This window comes from Neoarius graeffei, chromosome 11 (genome assembly GCF_027579695.1).
Source record: "Neoarius graeffei isolate fNeoGra1 chromosome 11, fNeoGra1.pri, whole genome shotgun sequence".
NCBI classification, from domain to species: Eukaryota; Metazoa; Chordata; class Actinopteri; order Siluriformes; family Ariidae; genus Neoarius; species Neoarius graeffei.
In genome coordinates this window covers 74378607-74397541 of record NC_083579.1, presented here as the reverse complement: position 1 = coordinate 74397541, position 18935 = coordinate 74378607, and the positions used below count along the sequence as shown (strand labels likewise).

General features: G+C 42.8%; 1 protein-coding gene across 3 annotated transcripts in view; it reads right to left on the bottom strand.

Moving 5' to 3' along the window:
* The window catches only part of daam2 (dishevelled associated activator of morphogenesis 2), a 300252-nt gene that overhangs the window by 156540 nt on the left and 124777 nt on the right, over positions 1 to 18935 (bottom strand). For all 3 annotated transcript variants that reach the window (XM_060934710.1, XM_060934712.1, XM_060934711.1), the window contains exon 4: positions 2854 to 2928. In XM_060934710.1, the coding sequence (XP_060790693.1) occupies positions 2854 to 2928 (75 nt within the window). The remainder of the gene's footprint in view (positions 1 to 2853; positions 2929 to 18935) is intronic.

The window sequence follows — 18935 nt, the reverse complement described above, 5'->3', positions numbered from 1 at the left end:
ACCGTTGGCCATACTGAGCCTAGCTACATTGCTAACAGGAGTGACAGCGCGTCTGACTGACTGGGAGGTCGCGCAAAGCTCGGAGAGGTACGGAGCAGCTCGTCTCAATTCAGATAAGAGCATATTTCATTATGGAAATACGGTGGACTGTTCCTTTAAGTGTGTTTGGACAGAAACAGGGCTATAATTAGAAAGGTCATTAATCACTGATCACTAAGACACATGGACAGAGATATTTAACATGTGGGGTAAATGATTAAAAGAATCATCATAATGGACCTGATGAGGCACTATATGCTGTCTTGAACCTAAAACCCAGCAGGAAGTCTCGTTTGCGAGAAGGTCCGTTTTTCCAGACCTCGCCAATAAACAGAAAACATCTGCAAAATTAATAGACCTCTAAACACGGGGTTGCTAAGAGTATCGCATGTCTGCAAATCTAATTTTAAAATAAATAATTAAATAAATGCTGTAAAATATAATGGTGATTGCTTTGTGGTCCATCTCTTAAACAGTATACCTGAGTGAGATTTCACTAGTCTGAGGTTTACTACGAGATATATTAACATTAAAACATTCTGGTTGGACTACAAGGGAATTTCGACGGCTAAAAATTGAAGAAATAACGGCAAGTCTGAAGCCAACGTTCAGTCAAGAACAGTACCAAATTAATATCAGTCAGTCAGTCTTTAACTATAGCAAAAGACATGCGTATAATATATTTAACAGTTATTCCACGAAATCGAGTCGTACATGAGCTGATCGCCGACGAGGCACGCAGCACCAAGTTAGCTATAAGCCATGTACGATGAGAGAGAGTGGAATAATTGTTTTATTCTATCCACATTCACTGGATTTTGAGAAACGGAGCATTTTTATTTTTTGCAAATTCAATAAATAAAAACTTTATACAAAATGTTCGACAAAATCATTTCCGCTTAAAATGTAAACAAAACGGTGAAATGACAGGAGCAATTTGTGAAAAATACTATAATTTTTGAAAAAAAAAGTTCTAACTATCAAGCACTTTTATTTCATATTTTGTTGCTTTTTTGGGTTTTCTTCAAAGTTTTCTGGCAATTGGCAAACCAACTTCAAGGTGCATTACTGCCACCAACTGGGCTGGAGAATGGAACAGGCGCTGCTGGGGGGAGGGGACTATTCTTTTAGCCATTTCTTTCTCTTTTAAATATTTGATAATATTTGGGGTTTTGTTTTCGAGTAGAGTTTTTATTTCATCCTTGGTTGGTTCAGCAACACGCGCCACCATTTTGTTCTTTACTCATGGTATATGAGCTGATAGCCTAGTAGTAGAGTAGCCAATCAGAGCACCAGATTGCTCATATCCAGTGAATGTGGATAGAAAAAAATCTCTCTCTCTGTCTCTTTTTCTCACCCCTTCTGGTGAGCTGTCTGTTTTTTGATCATCAAATCCAAGTCAGACTGATGCCCCTTTTCCACCAAATCAGTTCCAGGGCTGGTTCAGGGCCAGTGCTGGTTTACAACTCTTTCAACTTGTGAGCCAGCTGAGAACCAGTTTGCTTTTCCATAGCTCGCGGTGCTAAGCGGAGCCACGTCATTATGTCGCTGCATACGTAATTACGTCGCTGTATACGTCAGTTACGTCGCTATGTTTGCATAAACCTTGGCGTGAATATCAAAGCAAAAACAACACGAAAGAAGCAGCAGCAACAACAATAATAATAATAATAATAATAATAATGGATGACTTCGCGTTTGGGCGGCACGGTGGTGTAGTGATTAGCACTGTCGCCTCACAGCAAGAAGGTCCTGGGTTCGAGCCCCGTGGCCGGCGAGGGCCTTTCTGTGCGGAGTTTGCATGTTCTCTCCGTGTCCGTGTGGGTTTCCTCCGGGTGCTCCGGTTTCCCCCACAGTCCAAAGACATGCAGGTTAGGTTAACTGGTGACTCTAAATTGACCGTAGGTGTGAATGTGAGTGTGAATGGTTGTCTGTGTCTATGTGTCAGCCCTGTGATGACCTGGTGACTTGTCCAGGGTGTACCCCGCCTTTCACCCATAGTCAGCTGGGATAGGCTCCAGCTTGCCTGCAACCCTGTAGAAGGATAAAGCGGCTAGAGATAATGAGATGAGACTTCGCATTTGTACAGCTGCGGCTTCTCGCCGCTTAAAAAATGGCGATCTTTCGCGGTCTTATTGTTGTTGGTCTTAACAACTCCGCCCCCCCCGCTGACGTAAGCGGTTCTTTCCTCTGGCCCAGCAGAGAGTTGGTGCTAGCCTAGAACCGGTTTTTCTGGCCCCAGAGCCAGTTCTTTGTCAGTGGAAACAGAAAACCCGGTTCCAAACTAAGCACTGACCCCGAACCAGCCCTGGAACTGCTTTGGTGGAAAAGGGGCATCAGTGTCTCTAGACGGAGGGCAAAGGTCACATGACTGAAACTGATGTCCAAGTCCCTCAAATTCAACTCGAATTTGGAGAAATGTGTAATGGAACCATTCGAGTCATGATACACCACCGGCAGCTGAGCATCACTTAAAAATAAATAAATAAATAAATAAATAAATAAATAAATACTCCTAATTCATGAACTGAAGATTGCCCTGCGCTTGCAATATCGAACAGCAAATATTTGATATTTGTATTAAGTTGGACTATTTCCAGAACATTAAAAAGTGCTTTATTGTTCAAGTCAAATGCAACACTGATGAGTCAGTAATCAGAGTCGAGAACCTGCTTGAGGTCTGAACGATGAAAATGCAACACAATGCTTTAAACAGTCAGCGAGTCAGGACCAAGAGGCAGAAATGGATATAGAAAATGGATTGCGCTTGTTGATTGTAATCATGGGTTAGAAAGCTCAGAAAAAGGCACTTACAGCAGCCATGGAGTTGATGCGGTCGATGTAGTAGTCAGGCCAGCTGGTAGCGAGCTTGTTGGGATCCTCTTGCTCCTAAATGAACACAGAAAACAAAACCGCTTGAGTACAACACCAAATACGTTGAGTTCACCATTGGAAAACTGGTACAGGCTGAAGGCAACATCGGAAATTACACGAGCATCCCACGTGTGCTTCAGATCCTTCAATAACGAGATGCAAAATCTCTCTATTCCTATTTATTTTGCTTTCTATCCTCAGAGCTTAACTACAAAGTGAACAAACGGTATCAAATTTAATAAAAAGCTATTCACTTAAAGCTAGACTGCCTTTCAGATTTTTCAAGTGTAGGTTGTAAAAAGAATTTTCCCCCCCGACACCCAATTTTTGTTTAGTGGATCAAAAGCTATTGAACTCGAATCACAGACTTCCAATTTTATTAGTTTTTTTTTTTAAACAGAACAATTAATGAATTTAGAGCCATGTGGCCGTAAATTCTCTGCTATTTTTTCCTGCTTCACCATGACGCAATACAAGATTCTACGTCATGCATCATGTGGTGGGCTTTCCCCGTTCACGCAAGGCATTATTATGTATTATGGGATACAAGTTTGGAACAGGAGAGAAAAATGGAGGACGCGAGTGTGCGAATGAAACGTGAAAGGCCGACTACAGTAACGTAAAGAAAGCGAGAAGGAAAGACATTATGTTATATACGAAGGAAAGGAAACGCAGGACCAAACTAATAAATATCGGCGGTCAGGAGCACCTCGGTGTGATCAGCTGTTTGTTTAGCGACAGAATGATGGAACCATCGTCAGTGCAGGTAAACCTGCGCATGCGCGCACACACTGACTTCCTCGGTGAACTTCATAGAGTTTATTGCAGTTCATTTTAGAAGTAATTGGGTCTTCTCTGCGCTTTTTATTTTATTGGTGTTCTGGCTAACAGAATGTGTGAATATCTGTTCTAGGTGAACTTCATGGAGGTTATAGCCATGGACATTGTGCACATTACCACAACTGCCTTGACCGTATTAGTCGTGCTGTATTTTACTTTAAATATTTTTGGTATGCAAATTGAATAGTAAATTGATTTTAAATTTGAGATTTGAGTTGAATAAAGATTTAAATTTGTTAAAAAAAAAATCGTCCAGAGAATCGTGATATCAATTCTTATCAAGAAAATCGTGATACACATTTTTTCCAGAATCGTGCAGCCCTATTGCACAGTGACGTGTCTTCCCTTAGCACCGTGAGCTATGGAAAAGCAAACTGGTTCTCAGCTGGCTCGCAAGTTGAACGAGTTGTGAACCAGCACCGGCACCGAACCAGCCCTGGAACTGATTTGGTGGAAAAGGGGTATGAGAGCACAATGCCCCCCCCCGCTGGCAACTATATCTATGCTACAAGTGCTTAATACACCCTCATGAAATTGTCAAAGTACAAGTTTGGTAATCAAGGGCTGTAACTCTGGTAAAATGCGACTGAATTGAACAAAATTACAATATGTGTATTACTGACATATAACAAAGAATCCTGTGAAGTTTTGTGAAATTCCTCCAAAAATTCTAAGGGGAGTTGATTTCAGAAGGTGAGTACCCTTCCCGGGGGAAGTCTTGGCCTAATGGTTAGAGAAACAGCTTTGGGACCAAAAGATTGCTGGTTCGATTCCCCAGACTAGCAGGATTGACTTAAGTGCCCTTGAGCCAGGCACCTAACCCCCAACCGCTCCGGCAAGAGTGGTGGCGTACCTTGTGTCTGATTAGCCAAAGAAAAACTGATGATGTGATCATCAGTTCGGGCATTGAACCCGACCAACTGACCCTTCCTGGGATGGACATCACCACGACATGATCCCCCCTTCGAGCCTTTCAGCCAGGGGGGATAAAAAAAAAAAAAAAATTCACACACTATTAGAAAATCGTTCCACGAACTTTTCCACCAAACTGTGGCACTCTGGTAATTCAAATACAGTTGTTCTTCCACCGTATTCACAGTCATTCTTCATTTTAACCTTTTAAATAAAAAAAAAAGTTCCTGAAAGCAGGCGGCATGGTGGTGTAGTGGTTAGCGCTGTCGCCTCACAGCAAGAAGGTCTATGCAGTTTGCGTGTTCTCCCCGTGTCCGTGTGGGTTTCCTCTGGGTGCTCCGGTTTCCCCCACAGTCCAAAGACATGCAGGTTAGGCTAATCGGTGGCTCTAAATTGACCATAGGTGTGAGTGTGAATGGTTGTTTGTCTCCGTGTGTCAGCCCTGCGATAACCTGGCAACTTGTCCAGAGTGAACCCCACCTCTCACCCGCAGCCAGCTGGGATAGGCTCCAGCCCGCCTGCGACCCTGTAGAACAGGATAAGCGGCTCCAGATAATGGATAGATGTTCCTGAGGGGACATCCTCATTAGACAAGAAAATTTAGCTCCCCCCCCCCCCCCCCAAACTACATGTGTGTCCCATGTTTTGATCTATTCCTGTAACTAGCTTTTCACCCTCATTGGTTGCTTTTTTTTTTTGGCCAGCTGTGGTACCAAATGTTGTTAGTTCATCATTATTCCCCCAAGGGCAGCTCACTAATCTGACCACAGTGTGCTCCAGCTCACATAATGATTGATGTTGTGCACATCAGATGGCAATCAGTCAACAGCAGGCAGGCCATGTGGCCAACACAGCTCATGCTAAACATCAATCAAGCTAAAATAAATTAGAACCTACTGTCCGATTTATTACTAAACTTTCCTGATCTGGGTTCTCTTGTTTTAGTCTTTCAAGCACGTTGATCTGTGCACAGTTTCACTCTGTCGACCAAAAAACATCTTACAGAGGGAGTGGTTTCTGGGTCACTCACAGTCAGGTTTGGTCAATAAGGGTGTTTAATGTAGTTGCAGCTCCTTGTGATTACGGAAGAGACATGGACACCGACAGGCCAACATGTCACTTTCTGGAATGGACTACAGATGAGTAAGCGATGGATGCAACACATACAGTACCAATCAAAAAAGTTTGCACACCTATACTCCTGTTTTTTTTGTATTTTGACCATTATCTACATTGGAGAACAATACTGAAGACATCAAAACTATGAAATAACATCTGGAACACGTATGGAAATATGAAGTAAACAAAGTGTTAAACAAAATGTTCCATATTTTAGATTCTTCAAAGTAACCAGTATTTACCTGGATGCAGGCTTGTAGTACTCGAGTCCTGTACTTGGACTCAAGTCTGACTCGTGCCCTCATTTTAAGGATTCATGACTTGACTTGGACGTGAGCACTGATTACTCGGACTCGCGCATTAACTGCATTCGGACTTGTAAATTGGAGACGAGGACTCGGATTTCTTCTTTATTTTTTGTAACGTGTCATAATTTGGCATCAGATATTTGTATCTCCATTAAATTTTTGTACTAATTTCATGCAAGTGTGTCACACCTGCGCCCCTTGGCTCATGCATCAGACAGACCCTCAGGTTCACTCTGGACAGTGCACGCGCGCCAAGCGGACTCTCACACGCTAGCCTGGGCCCGCCCATCCTAAGCGTGACGCAACACGAGGGCCTGTTGCGAGCTTAGTCTGGCCAGGCAAGCTATCTACAGCTCTTCCAAGCTCCCGAAAAATCGGGAAACAATCAACTTTGAGCATCTCCAACGGCCCTGGGTAGAGGCGTGTTCAAGGCAGTGACGTAGTAGAACTGCGACCGGAAGCCATAGATTGTTTACAGAATCTATGCCGGAAGCGCTTCATTCATGCTTCCGCATCTATTACGCATAGATGCTGTATTGAAAGCATTCAACGGGAAGTTCTCATTGAAAACGGAGCAAAGCGCAGCCCTGGAGGGATTTATTGAAAGGAAGGACGCTTTCGCCTTGCTCCCGACCGGTTTCGGTAAGAGTTTAATCTACCAGTTAGCCCCGTCGCGTCGCATACGTCAGAGGAAAGAGTGATGTGATTGGTTTAAGCTTCGTCACAGCCTTTTCTGGCTTCGACCAGTAGCAAACTGAGGCATTTCAGGGAGGCGGGTCAACCACGGGCTCTGGGAAACGGTTGGGCTTAATATCTTGGCCAGACCAATAGCTCGTAGAGCTTTGAAGTCGCGTTAGCCAGGCTACTCACACGCGCCATAAACGACTGCACCTTAATCCTGTGCAGGTGCGAATCAACGCATCGATATAAAAACTGTGAAAACAATTACTTTGTGAAGTATCGAGTTGCGTTGCTGACACATTACCGAGCCTTATTTCCTTGTTTGGTTTCCTGATCCCTGATTTCCTGTTTCTCGTCTTTGATTCTGCCGAGTCTACGATAGCCTGTTTGTGCGTCGCTCGACCTATCGCCTGTTTCACTGTTTTACAGTTTTACCTGCCATTCTGGATTGTTTGTCTTCACTTGTATTAATAAACACACCTTCTGCACTTACATCCGTCTTCCAACCATCTCTGACAGAATACTTCACACTCCCTGATAAAGAGAAGCACATTCACCTGTTCATACGGCATGTTCAGGAACAAACGTTAATGGCGCTAAAACAGCCGCCGTCAAATGGTGCGGCTGGAGTCTTGTTCTCGGACTCGACTCGGATCAATAGTGGACCTGACTCGAACTTTTTTTTTTAAGACTTGAACACTGGGGACTTGAGATTTAGTGACTCGACAACATCACAACACTGCCTTGACGCTTGACACACTACTGGCATTATCTTAACCAGCTTCATGAGGGAGTCACCTGGAATGCTTTTCAATTAATAGGTGTGCCTCGTCAAAAGTTAATTCGTGCAATTTCTTGCCTTATTAATGCATTTCAGATCAAACAGTAAATAGTAAAAATACAGTAAATGGTCCTATTCCACAACTATAGTCATCCGTAAGTCAAGAACCGCTCAACTAATTAAAGAGAAACGACATTACTTCATGCCTTAATGAATAAAAGTAAAGAAAAACCAGTGAATTCAAAGGCGTGTCCAAACTTTTCACGGACGCCGTATAGAACACTCAGGACTCGCTGGAGCACTCCAAAGAAAAACGAGGCCAGAATTATTAATAAATAAATAGCTAGGCCTGTACCTTGTTCTGCAATTTGTTTTCTTTCAATCTCTAATCTGTAACCAGACACAGTTTGCTCGTGTAGCCAGATGGGGACTAAGCAGATTATCAGCTTAATGAGTATTTTGTCCTTTTACCTGCCGTGTCGAGAACATTGCTCCTGGCAGCCTAATACAGAAGCAGTCATTAAAAGGTGGCGAGTTTCCTCTTGGCTACAGATGATGAGAGAGACATGCCTGTTTGGTTTAAGGTTAACGCAGTAGTGAGCCGTTCCCCTTTTGCGTGTCAATATTTGTACTATTAAAAGCACCCAAAGTGGAGGGAGGAATAATAAACATGACCCCAAGCAATCGGCCAGCGCAGGCTTGCCAGGGCTCTGGGTTGAACAGAAGAACCCCACAAATGCAACACCTCACTGTGTCAGCTGTGTTTCAAAGCAAAAGAATAGTTTCTCTTAATGCCTGACATTTTTCTTAATTTCTGCACCAATTAGTGCACCATTCTATTTTAATTTTTGGAGAACGAAGGGAAAAACAAATGAAGAGGAAAGAGGAGGAGGAGAAACAAAAGAACAATGAGGAGGGGAGGAAGTGAAGGCGGAGAAGGTGAAGAATGGATGAGGAAGACGTGCATGTCAACCTATACGGAATGTCCGTATTTTATACGGATTTGATTCAATAAACGTAGTATACGGGCGTACAAATAAAAGTTATACGGATTCTTTAAAAAAAAAAAACTTCAATATTTATTTAGAGCTATAATCAATTCCCACAATGATAAAGAGCGCATAACATTTACAAACGTACTGTACACCACAGACAGCCAGTAAAGAGTCTTATGAAATCGCGCATTATCTTGTGGTAGCGAGACTTTGTTCCACTTCTGATCATGCGCACACCGCATTGCGAGAATCCCGCCAACCGGGAAGTAACATTTTGTTTGAAATGCGCATTTCCACCTGAGCGACTTTCACTAGCGACTGAAAAGATTCTGAATGGGCACTCCGGCAAGATCAACACAAACGCTTGCTGTGACATGCAGCCTCGTGAGGTATTGGTGCAGACTGCTAAAAAAGCTGTCATGGAGTAGTCTGGCTAACGCGACTTCAAAGCTCTGCGAGCTATTGGTCTGGCAAAGATATTAAGCCCAACCATTTCCCAAAGTGCATGGTTGACCCGCCTCCCTGAAATGCCTCAGTTTGCTACTGGTCGAAGCCAGAAAAGGCTGTGACGAAGCTTAAACCAATTGCATCACTCCTTCCTCTGACGTATGTGACGCGATGATAGGATTCTCGCTGAGCCCCATTGATTTGGCTACCAGCGGGGCTAACTGGTAGATTAAACTCTTACCGAAGCCGGTCGGGAGCAAGGCGAAAACGTCCTTCCTTTCAATAAATACCTCCAGGGCTGCTCTTTGCTCCGTTTTCAATGAGAACTTCCCGTTGAATGCTTTCAATACAGCATGATTCTGTAAACAATCCATGGCTTCCGGTCGCAGTTCTACTACGTCAGTGCCTTGAACACGCCTCAACCCAGGGCCATTGGAGATGCTCAAAGTTGACTGGCTCCCGATTTTTCCGGAGCTTGGAAGAGCTGGAGATAGCTTGCCTGGCCAGACTAAGCTCGCAACAGGCCCTCGTGTTGCGTCACGCTTAGGATGGGCGGGCCCAGGCTAGTCATGGAGTACAATTCAGAACATTAGGAGTGACACTGTGTTTTTGTCAAACATTGGAGCTTTGTATTCATTCTGAAGGTTTGTTGTTATTAATATTGAATAAAAAGTAACTGGGATATATCATTGTTAATTATCATTCAAATTTTAGGTAAATTATTTTAATTTGCATCAGGGCTTTGAACCGGTTCAAGGAACGAAAACGAAAACCGGGAACTTTTTCTATTTCACATGGAACAGAAATGAAACCAGAAACTTTATTATTTTTTATGTTCCGGAACAGAAACGCTTATTAAAAATAATGGTAACCGGTTAATACCGGTTTTTATTTCGCTCCTCAAAGTTTCCGTAGCCTACAAATAAAAAAGCCATTCTTCTCCTGCGCAAGTTTCTATGACCCGCTGGGGTTCACTTCCTGTGTGACGTTCGCTGACTGAATGGAGAGAGCGGGAGGGTGGACTGCTATCACGTCTCCATTACTGAGTGTCTGAGCAAAGAAGAGCCTGAACGTTGCAACCTCCCTATTGGCTGTTTGTAAAAATGTATCAGTTGTTGCCCTTCCCACGGGAATCATCGCGGCTCGAGAGACGAGACCTGACGAGTTAGTTCGTTGGTAGCAGAACAAAATGTCTGGACACAAATCGGGTTTTCAGAAAAGGAAAGAAAATAAATGGAGGGTCGAAAATGCAAAACGAGTTTTAAGGTAGGACAAATGGTTACTTTTCTGAGGCAGCCCGCCGTGGCTGCAGGCTTTCAGTTGCGTCATTGAATGGTTACTTTTCTGAGGCAGCCCGCCGTGGCTGCCTGCAGGCTTATTTATTATAGCCCATTTAGTTAAAATAGTTGATATAAAATGTTTATAGTTATAGTTATGTGATGGTTGTCCTGATTTAGACTGGTGTTTTTTTTTGGGGGGGGGTGCGCGATGTTGCACCCGGGTCCAGATTAGGGCAGAACCGGCCCTGGCTACATTTCAGGTGTAGTTTGTTTTATGTATGCATGTACTTGCATAGATGTGTACTTGGTCTTCCAATATGGCGCCTAACAAAATCTCGCGGCGCGGTGACGTCATGCGGTAGCCCTCTATAGGGCCTGACTAGCCTTTGGTAACACACTAAACGAATTATCTTTCATTTTTGGCACTTTTTCTGTTTGTGTAGATGGGAAGACATACTGAGAATCCAAATCGCCAACATTTGAAATAATAATTGTTTTGAATTATTTCTTGCCTTATTTAATGAAGGTTGTAATAGAATTAGCCTATATTTGACTTAAGCTGGATGAGACAGAGACATAATTTTATAGCCATTTGTTAAACCGCTGACAGGGAACGTAATTAACCTTTCCGGGAATGAAATTTTTTTGTTCTAACCGGTTCGGGAACGTCTATTTAATGGTGGAACCCAAAACCGGAAACGTTAAAATTCCGTTTCTGTTCGGAACGAACCAATAGGAAAAAAATTCTGGTTCAAAGCCCTGATTTGCATCTTATACGGATTTTGGAGGTTGGTTATACAGGTTTGATTGACCAAAAGGTTGACATGTATGGGAAGAGGACCTGAAGAAGCTGGAGAATGAGAATAAGAAGGTAAAGAAGAAGCTGGAAGAAGCAGGAGGAGAAGTCATCAGTAGGAGTATATGCAGGAGAAGGAGGAGAGAAGCAAAAGGACAAGGAGGACATGAAGGTGGAAAAATTGAAAAGGGAGTAAGAGGAGGATGAGCTAAAGGAAAGGAAAAGGATGAGAGAGGATGGGAGGATGAGAAGATGGAGAGGGATGAGAGAGGATGCGAGGAGGAGAAGATGGAGGAAGAGATCATGACAGAAGATGGAGGCAGAAGAAGAGAAGGAGGAAAAGTTGGAGGGGAGGACCAGAAGGTAGAGAAAAGGAAGACTGATGAAACGATAGTGGAAAAGGAGGTGGAGGAGTAAAGTGTAGCCATTAAAGGCAGAGAACAAGCAGAAGGAAAAGAAAAAGGGGAGCAAGAGTAGAATTAAGAGGTGCGAGAACAGGAAAAGCGCCATCACTACACGAAAGCTCTGGCCTATTCACTATATCATGCACTTTGTATGACAGAAAATGTCAGACCCAAACAACTACGGAATACCCATAATGCACTGCGACTGGATGCGATTCACAGAGGAAGACCGTAAGCTCAGATAGCATCACTTGAGAATTTTACAAGCGTACGGTAAACAGGAAGTCATTACCACCTCCACTTGTGTTCAGTTTAGAATTGGTTTGGTTGCATCGTTTTACTTTTGATACACAGTGAAGGATGAGAAGAAGAAATGGTGAGAGCAAAAAAAAAAAAAAGCAGAAGGTCAAAAAGAAAGAGCTTGTCGGAAACTTAAGCAGTTCTTTCCAAGCAGTTCAGCGGTGCTCAGAATTGGACCGTACTGGATACCTGTGCCTACTCTGTGAAATACCCTCATCATGACCCTAACTCAACACATACCCGCCATGTTCTCTTCAGTGTAGATGTGCGCTGTCAATTCGGAGACGCGTTTCTCTTTCATGTCTCCTCATGTACTAGATCACAACAGCAGGTTCTGGCAGCGCTCACTTCAGCATCTCACTTATTCACTCTCGGGGAATAAAATTCTATCCCGTCTCTTTTACGACGTGACCCGAGTGTATGCGTTCACTAAAGCATTTTACCACCTCTCTGCTTTCCGTGGTTTCGTTTTAGAATGGCGGAGCCGTGTCCGAGATGGGGCTGCGGAGTGTTTGTGGAGATTTGGGAACAAGTTGGCTGAACCCATCGAGTCCTTCAGAGGAGCAGCTGTGCAAATGCGGACGTGATGACACAGCTGCCAAAACACTAAATGCTTCAGTATACAAAAAGGGCATATCCTTACAATAAACACAAGTACATCACTACTTATTGGATGGACTGATGAGTTAGGAGTCAACTTTGAAGTAACAACTTCTGAAGGACTTGAGTTTATGAACTGGAACGAAGGCTTTCGGTGTTGGAAATGCAGCAAATTAACATAAGGGAAAAATTTTTCTTCTTCTCAGCCATTTGACATTGATTATGTGCACAATTACTAAAAACTGTTTGGGGGGGGGGGGGGGAATTTTTTTTTACCCAGTTATAATCCCAGATCATCTCATCTCATTATCTGTAGCCGCTTTATCCTTCTACAGGGTCGCAGGCAAGCTGGAGCCTATCCCAGCTGACTATGGGCGAAAAGCGGGGTACACCCTGGACAAGTCGCCAGGTCATCACAGGGCTGACACAGACACAGACAACCATTCACACTCACACCTACGATCAATTTAGAGTCACCAGTTAACCTAACCGGCGGCACGGTGGTGTAGTGGTTAGCGCTGTCGCCTCACAGCAAGAAGGTCCGGGTTCGAGCTCCGTGGCCGGCGAGGGCCTTTCTGTGTGGAGTTTGCATGTTCTCCCCGTGTCCGCGTGGGTTTCCTCCGGGTGCTCCGGTTTCCCCCACAGTCCAAAGACATGCAGGTTAGGCTAACTGGTGACTCTAAATTGACCGTAGGTGTGAATGTGAGTGTGAATGGTTGTCTGTGTCTATGTGTCGGCCCTGTGATGACCTGGCGACTTGTCCAGGGTGTACCCCGCCTTTCGCCCATAGTCAGCTGGGATAGGCTCCAGCTTGCCTGCGACCCTGTAGAAGGATAAAGCGGCTAGAGATAATGAGATGAGATGAGTTAACCTAACCTGCATGTCTTTGGACTGTGGGGGAAACCGGAGGAAACCCACGCGGACATGGGGAGAACATGCAAACTCCGCACACAAAGGCCCTCGCCGGCCCCGGGGCTCAAACCCAGGACCTTCTTGCTGTGAGGCGACAGCGCTAACCACTACACCACTGTGCCGCCCAATCCCAGATCAAATACAGAATACTGTGGGATTAAATATTTCCAAATGCTGTTGTTGAACCAGAGCGGCATGTAATTAATTAACCAATAATTAACTTACTGTATAAGATTTATTAACCTTGTCGTCATTCCCTTTACAGAGGGGAAACACACTTCCACATATTTCACTCTTGTAATTATGACCACATGAATAATATTACCACATGACCATTTAGAAAGCTCGAGTCAGTAAAAGTGCAACTCCACCCCTTTTCCCTCAAAGAGGCAAATAAACTCGAAGCCAGAGAAAAGAACCACACAGGACATTTAAATTACTGCACAAATTGACGTTTCCTTCAATTAGAGCTCATTATGTGAGACTGCAGTCATGGAGGATGGCTTCAGGCTTTCGCACAGAATGCTGATAATACGAACTGAAGAAATTTGGAAAACGTGTTCCTCATTATTCCACTGGAGTGACGACTTGGGTTACAAAGACAAAAAGAGACAGGAGACATCTAAATATTTCCTTTGGCAGATTTCCGCCAGATATTTAGTGTGCTTACAACCTGGATTGTGGTACACCAGAATGTACAAGTAAACAAATGCAAGCGCTTAAGCTGCAGAGATCCATATGGCTAGCTGTTCATCATTGTGAGGCCTTGCTTCTAGATTTACACGAGCGATATAAGGCAACGATACCATCTTTATCTGGATCTGTTTAGTTAGTTATCCCTTGACTGCTGAGATCATAGGGGTGCCATGCTAGACTGGGTGGTCAACACCTTCCACTGGTCACGGTCCTCTGCGAGGTGAAGGAAAACGTGTCAAGCCTGCCATCAGTCCAACTCTTGATGTCCAACCAAGCCTTGTTGGCACTTGCCTTCCATTGCCTTGGAGAATTATTTTGGCTAGGGAGTTGTGGCGACTCATGTCCATACCAGCAGAGTTTTCTGCGCCTAATGACTGCCAAGAGTGGTTCCTGTCTACCTGCAAGGATATTAACTTGTTGCCTGACATACTTGTTATAGTCTTGTGTTCTGTATAGGAAATGCGTAGCAGTCTCCTGAAGCACTTGTGTTCAAACTCCTCAATTCTAAATTCGCAATCTGCTGTTAGGGTCCAACTCTCGCATCCATACAAGAGGATGGATACCACAAGAAATCCATATAATTGGATCTTTACTGGGAAGCTGATGTTGCTCCTCCAGATCACATTCAGTCTCGTCATGGCAGAGGTAGCTAGGCTGAGTCTTATTCATACCTCTTTGGTCGAGGTGCCAGCAGTTGTCAGTGTGGACCCAAGGTATTTAAAACTGTCCACTTGTTCCAGCTTCTGATTGTTCAGCATGATGTTTGTTGATGCGTCTTGTCTGGAACTGCTGACCAAAATCTTGCTCTTCTCTGAGCTGACCTCCATTCTGTAGTCTGCGGAGGCTTCTTCCAGGCTTCTGGAACTCTGATTTACTGCCTTCTATCAGGGCAACGTCATCAGCAAAGCGCAGGTTACATATCCTTGACTTGCAAGTGACGTCAAAGCAAAATAGAAACTCCGATGTCTGCCATGTTGGTAGATTTACAAAAACGGGGTCAAGTGACATTCCATACAAAACTTAGTCACGTGTGCGCAACTCTGTTTTTCCACTGCTTTAAGCATTCTTTTAGCTCTGCCATATCTTTGCGCTGTATATGGTCGCGGTCACAACAGTACTCAGGACTGTGGTATGTTCCAATTTTTTAGAATTCCATCTGTGATTCGGAAAGAGGGCGAGGAAACGCTGAGGCTTAGGACGGAGAAGAGACGAGGGGACCAGGACATTTCGTCCAATAGTTAAGACGTTTTGTCCAAATCCTTTCATATGCACCATCAATTATTTTATATTTCAGGTGTTCGCAAACAAAAGCCCCTGGCCCCCGGCGCCTAAAGCTTTAATATGATCTGGCAGGAAACAAACATGCAAGCGAGCAGCCTGCAGTGACAAGGGAGTTGACTCATCCCAAGGTCAGTAAGTGGCATGAGCCAACATGGTTACCCCCCCCCCCCCCCCCAAGTACACTCTTTAGTGTTGAAGTGCACGTACTATGGCATTCATTTGCTTGAAAAAAAAAAAAAAAGTGTTTTGCTTCGGTCAAATTCCATTGAGAGCTCCTCCTTTTTTCGAACAAAAAACACCTGAAATATAAAATAACTGATAGCGAGTATGAAAAAGGCTTTGGATGAAATGTCTTAACCATTGGACGAAATGACCTGTACTCGTACTCGATGGTCGGTAGAAGCGTCTTATCTTCAGAAAAGTCTGACTTTTTTAAAAATGGGTCAAAACCACACATGCATATCTTCTCTTTGTATTGAATCTTCGCTCGACCGTTCAAATCGTGGTAATACTGAGAAAATTCAGCATTGTTTACAGACACGCTTTCAGTGGCTGCCATCCTAGTTGCTTTGTATATCCACCATCATGGCGGACGCTCATGACGTAGCACATTTTGATCACGTGGTTGCAAGTCATCTATTGGTCTGCCGTTGATGCTTGTAGAGGGATGAAAGTCTGTCAGTGTCTCCTGCATGATGTTTTCCAGGAAGATGTTAAAGTATTGCAGTTAAACCCAAAGTGACGCTGTCGAAACAAGAAAGCGTTTCTCTTTTTCTTTCCTTGAATTAAATATCAACATCACTATGCACCCAGAAACATTTTGGGGGGACCTCAGAAGTAGAAATGACACCACTGTCATCACAGCCTGTGAATTCTGGCTCTGACGGTTCCTCAACCCGAGATGCATCTCTCGAGTTCATTGCACAAACACTTCGTAATACTGATCTTGCGTTTCCGGTCATCCACTACACTTCCGATGGTGGTATGTTACAGTCAATGTGTGCAGGAGCTCACGATTATGGTCAATGACTTTCATTAGACGCTTATAGACACTTTATGGAAAGTTATACTTATTGCTGCGACTAATATCATTAGTGCTGCGAAAGCACCAAATAATTTACAGTGTACAGCCCATGTCTTGTGTATTTATTATTCTGTTCTGTGTATTCTTTGTCCTGCACTCATCTCACACTAATATATTTAGACTTAATCTTGCCTTGTGTACCATTACGCACAACATTTCGTACCAGTGTATACAAACTATATACAGGAATGATAAACCTACTTGAATTGATCTAAGAAGCTCTTTCTGGGAGGCTGGAGAAAGGCTTCAACCTGTACACAGTCATGCATACACAAGACTGAATGTAAGAAAATATGCACTTTATATAACCAGGGCTTTGAACCAGAATTTTTTTCCTATTGGTTCGTTCCGAACAGAAACGGAATTTTAACGTTTCCGGTTTTGGGTTCCACCATTAAATAGACGTTCCCGAACCGGTTAGAACAAAAAAATTTCGTTCCCGGAACGGTTAATTACGTTCCCTGTTAGCTGTTTAACAAATGGCTATAAAATTATGTCTCTGTCTCATCCAGCTTAAGCCAAATGTAGGCTAATTCTATTACAACCTTCATTAAATAAGACAAGAAATAATTCAAAACAATTATTTCAAATGTTGGCGATTTGGATTCTCAGTATGTCTTCCCATCTACACAAACAGAAAAAGTGCCAAAAATGAAAGAGAATTCGTTTAGTGTGTTACCAAAGGCTAGTCAGGCCCTATGCATTGATAGGCTAACAGAGGTTAACGTCATTTAATGTTCGCGAGCCTCTCATTAACGTGGACAAATATATTGATATCGTGTTTGAAATTGACGTTTTTGAATAACGATAGACTGCAATATTTACCTCTTATTTAAGATGTGGAGACGTGATAGTAGTCCACCCTCCCGCTCTCTCCATTCAGTCAGCGAACGTCACACAGGAAGTGAACCCCAGCGGGTCATAGAAACTTGCGCAGGAGGAGAATGACTTTTTTATTTGTAGGCTACGGAAACTTTGAGGAACGAAATAAAAACCGGTATTAACCGGTTACCATTATTTTTAATAAGCGTTTCTGTTCCGGAACATAAAAAATAATAAAGTTTCTGGTTTCGTTTCTGTTCCATGTGAAATAGAAAAAGTTCCTGGTTTTCGTTTTCGTTCCTTGAACCGGTTCAAAGCCCTGTATATAACTAACTCGTACAATCAGTTATTTTACGAAATCGAGCTGTATATGAGCTGATCGCCGACAAGGCGTGGAGCGCCAAGTTGGCCATCAGCCATGTACAATGAGATTGAATGGAATAACTTATTCTATCAACATTCACTGGAATTTGAGAAACGGAACATTTTTTCATTTTTTGCAAATTCACAATAAATTAAAAAAAAAAAAAAAAAAAAACTTTATACAAAACGTCCAACGAAATCAAACCAGATGGTGAGATAAATCAAGATGCTGCAATGAGGGCAATGGAAGTATGTATTGCGGATATTCAGAGGTGGAGGATTAGTGACCGGCTCTTATTAAACGATGACAAAACTGAAGTGTTACTGATTGGGTCCAAACACCAACTTGGTAAGATAGATCTGAATTGTAGTTTGCATATTGGTGATATTAGTCCTATTACCAGTGCTCGGAATTTAGGTGTCTGGTTTGATGATAAAATGTCCATCAACGCATATTACGAAGGCATGTGGCAGTGCATTTCTTTAATTTGCAAAATATTAAGAGAATTAAGAAGTATTTGTCTCAGGAAAGTCTGTGTACACTTGTCCATGCTTTTAATTACATCTAGTCTTGATCACTGATAGTTTAATGTACGGACTTCCTAACGTACAGGTCGCATTTTACAGCGTGTACAGAATGCTGCTGCAAGATTGATCATGGACATACCCAAGTATTCTCATACGGTAACTCTAGTGCTTTATGAACTTCACCGGCTGCCTGTTATGCGCAGAATTTCTTTTAAGATTCTTGTTCTTACTTTTAAAGCTATTTATGGACTGGCTCCATTATACCTTAATGATCTAATTAGCATGAAGCAAAAAGAGCTCATACTGTTTATGGTCCAATAATAGGCTTAATGTTAGAAGATCCTCGGGAGATCATGCGTAAAACACAGGGTGCCAGGTCCTTTACTTATGCCGCACCAATTTTATGGAACAGCCTTCCTTCTCGTCTCCGTGAAATTAAAAAAAAAAAAAAAAATCACTGTTTTTAAAGGCTAGTTGAAGACGCCTTTGTTTATGGCTGCATTTTGATTTCATTTATGAATTTTGTTAATTAGTGGCAGTACTATATTTTAGTTTAATGTATTTTTATTGTATTATATATTTTTAGCTATTGTTTTTTTTAGATAATTGGTTGTATTGAGATTTATTTTTGACATTGTACACAAATGGCACTATATAAAAGTTATCATTTCTGCTTACAGTGGAAACAAACCAGCAAAATGACAGTAGCAATTGGTGAAAAAAATGTGATAATTCTTGGGTGGGGAGGACGTTCTTACCATCAAATACTTTTATTTCATATTTTGTTGCATTTTTTTGGGGGGGGGGGTTGTCTTCAAGTACAGTTTTTATTTCATCCTCGTTGGTTGCCATTTTATTTTTCTCTACTCGCAG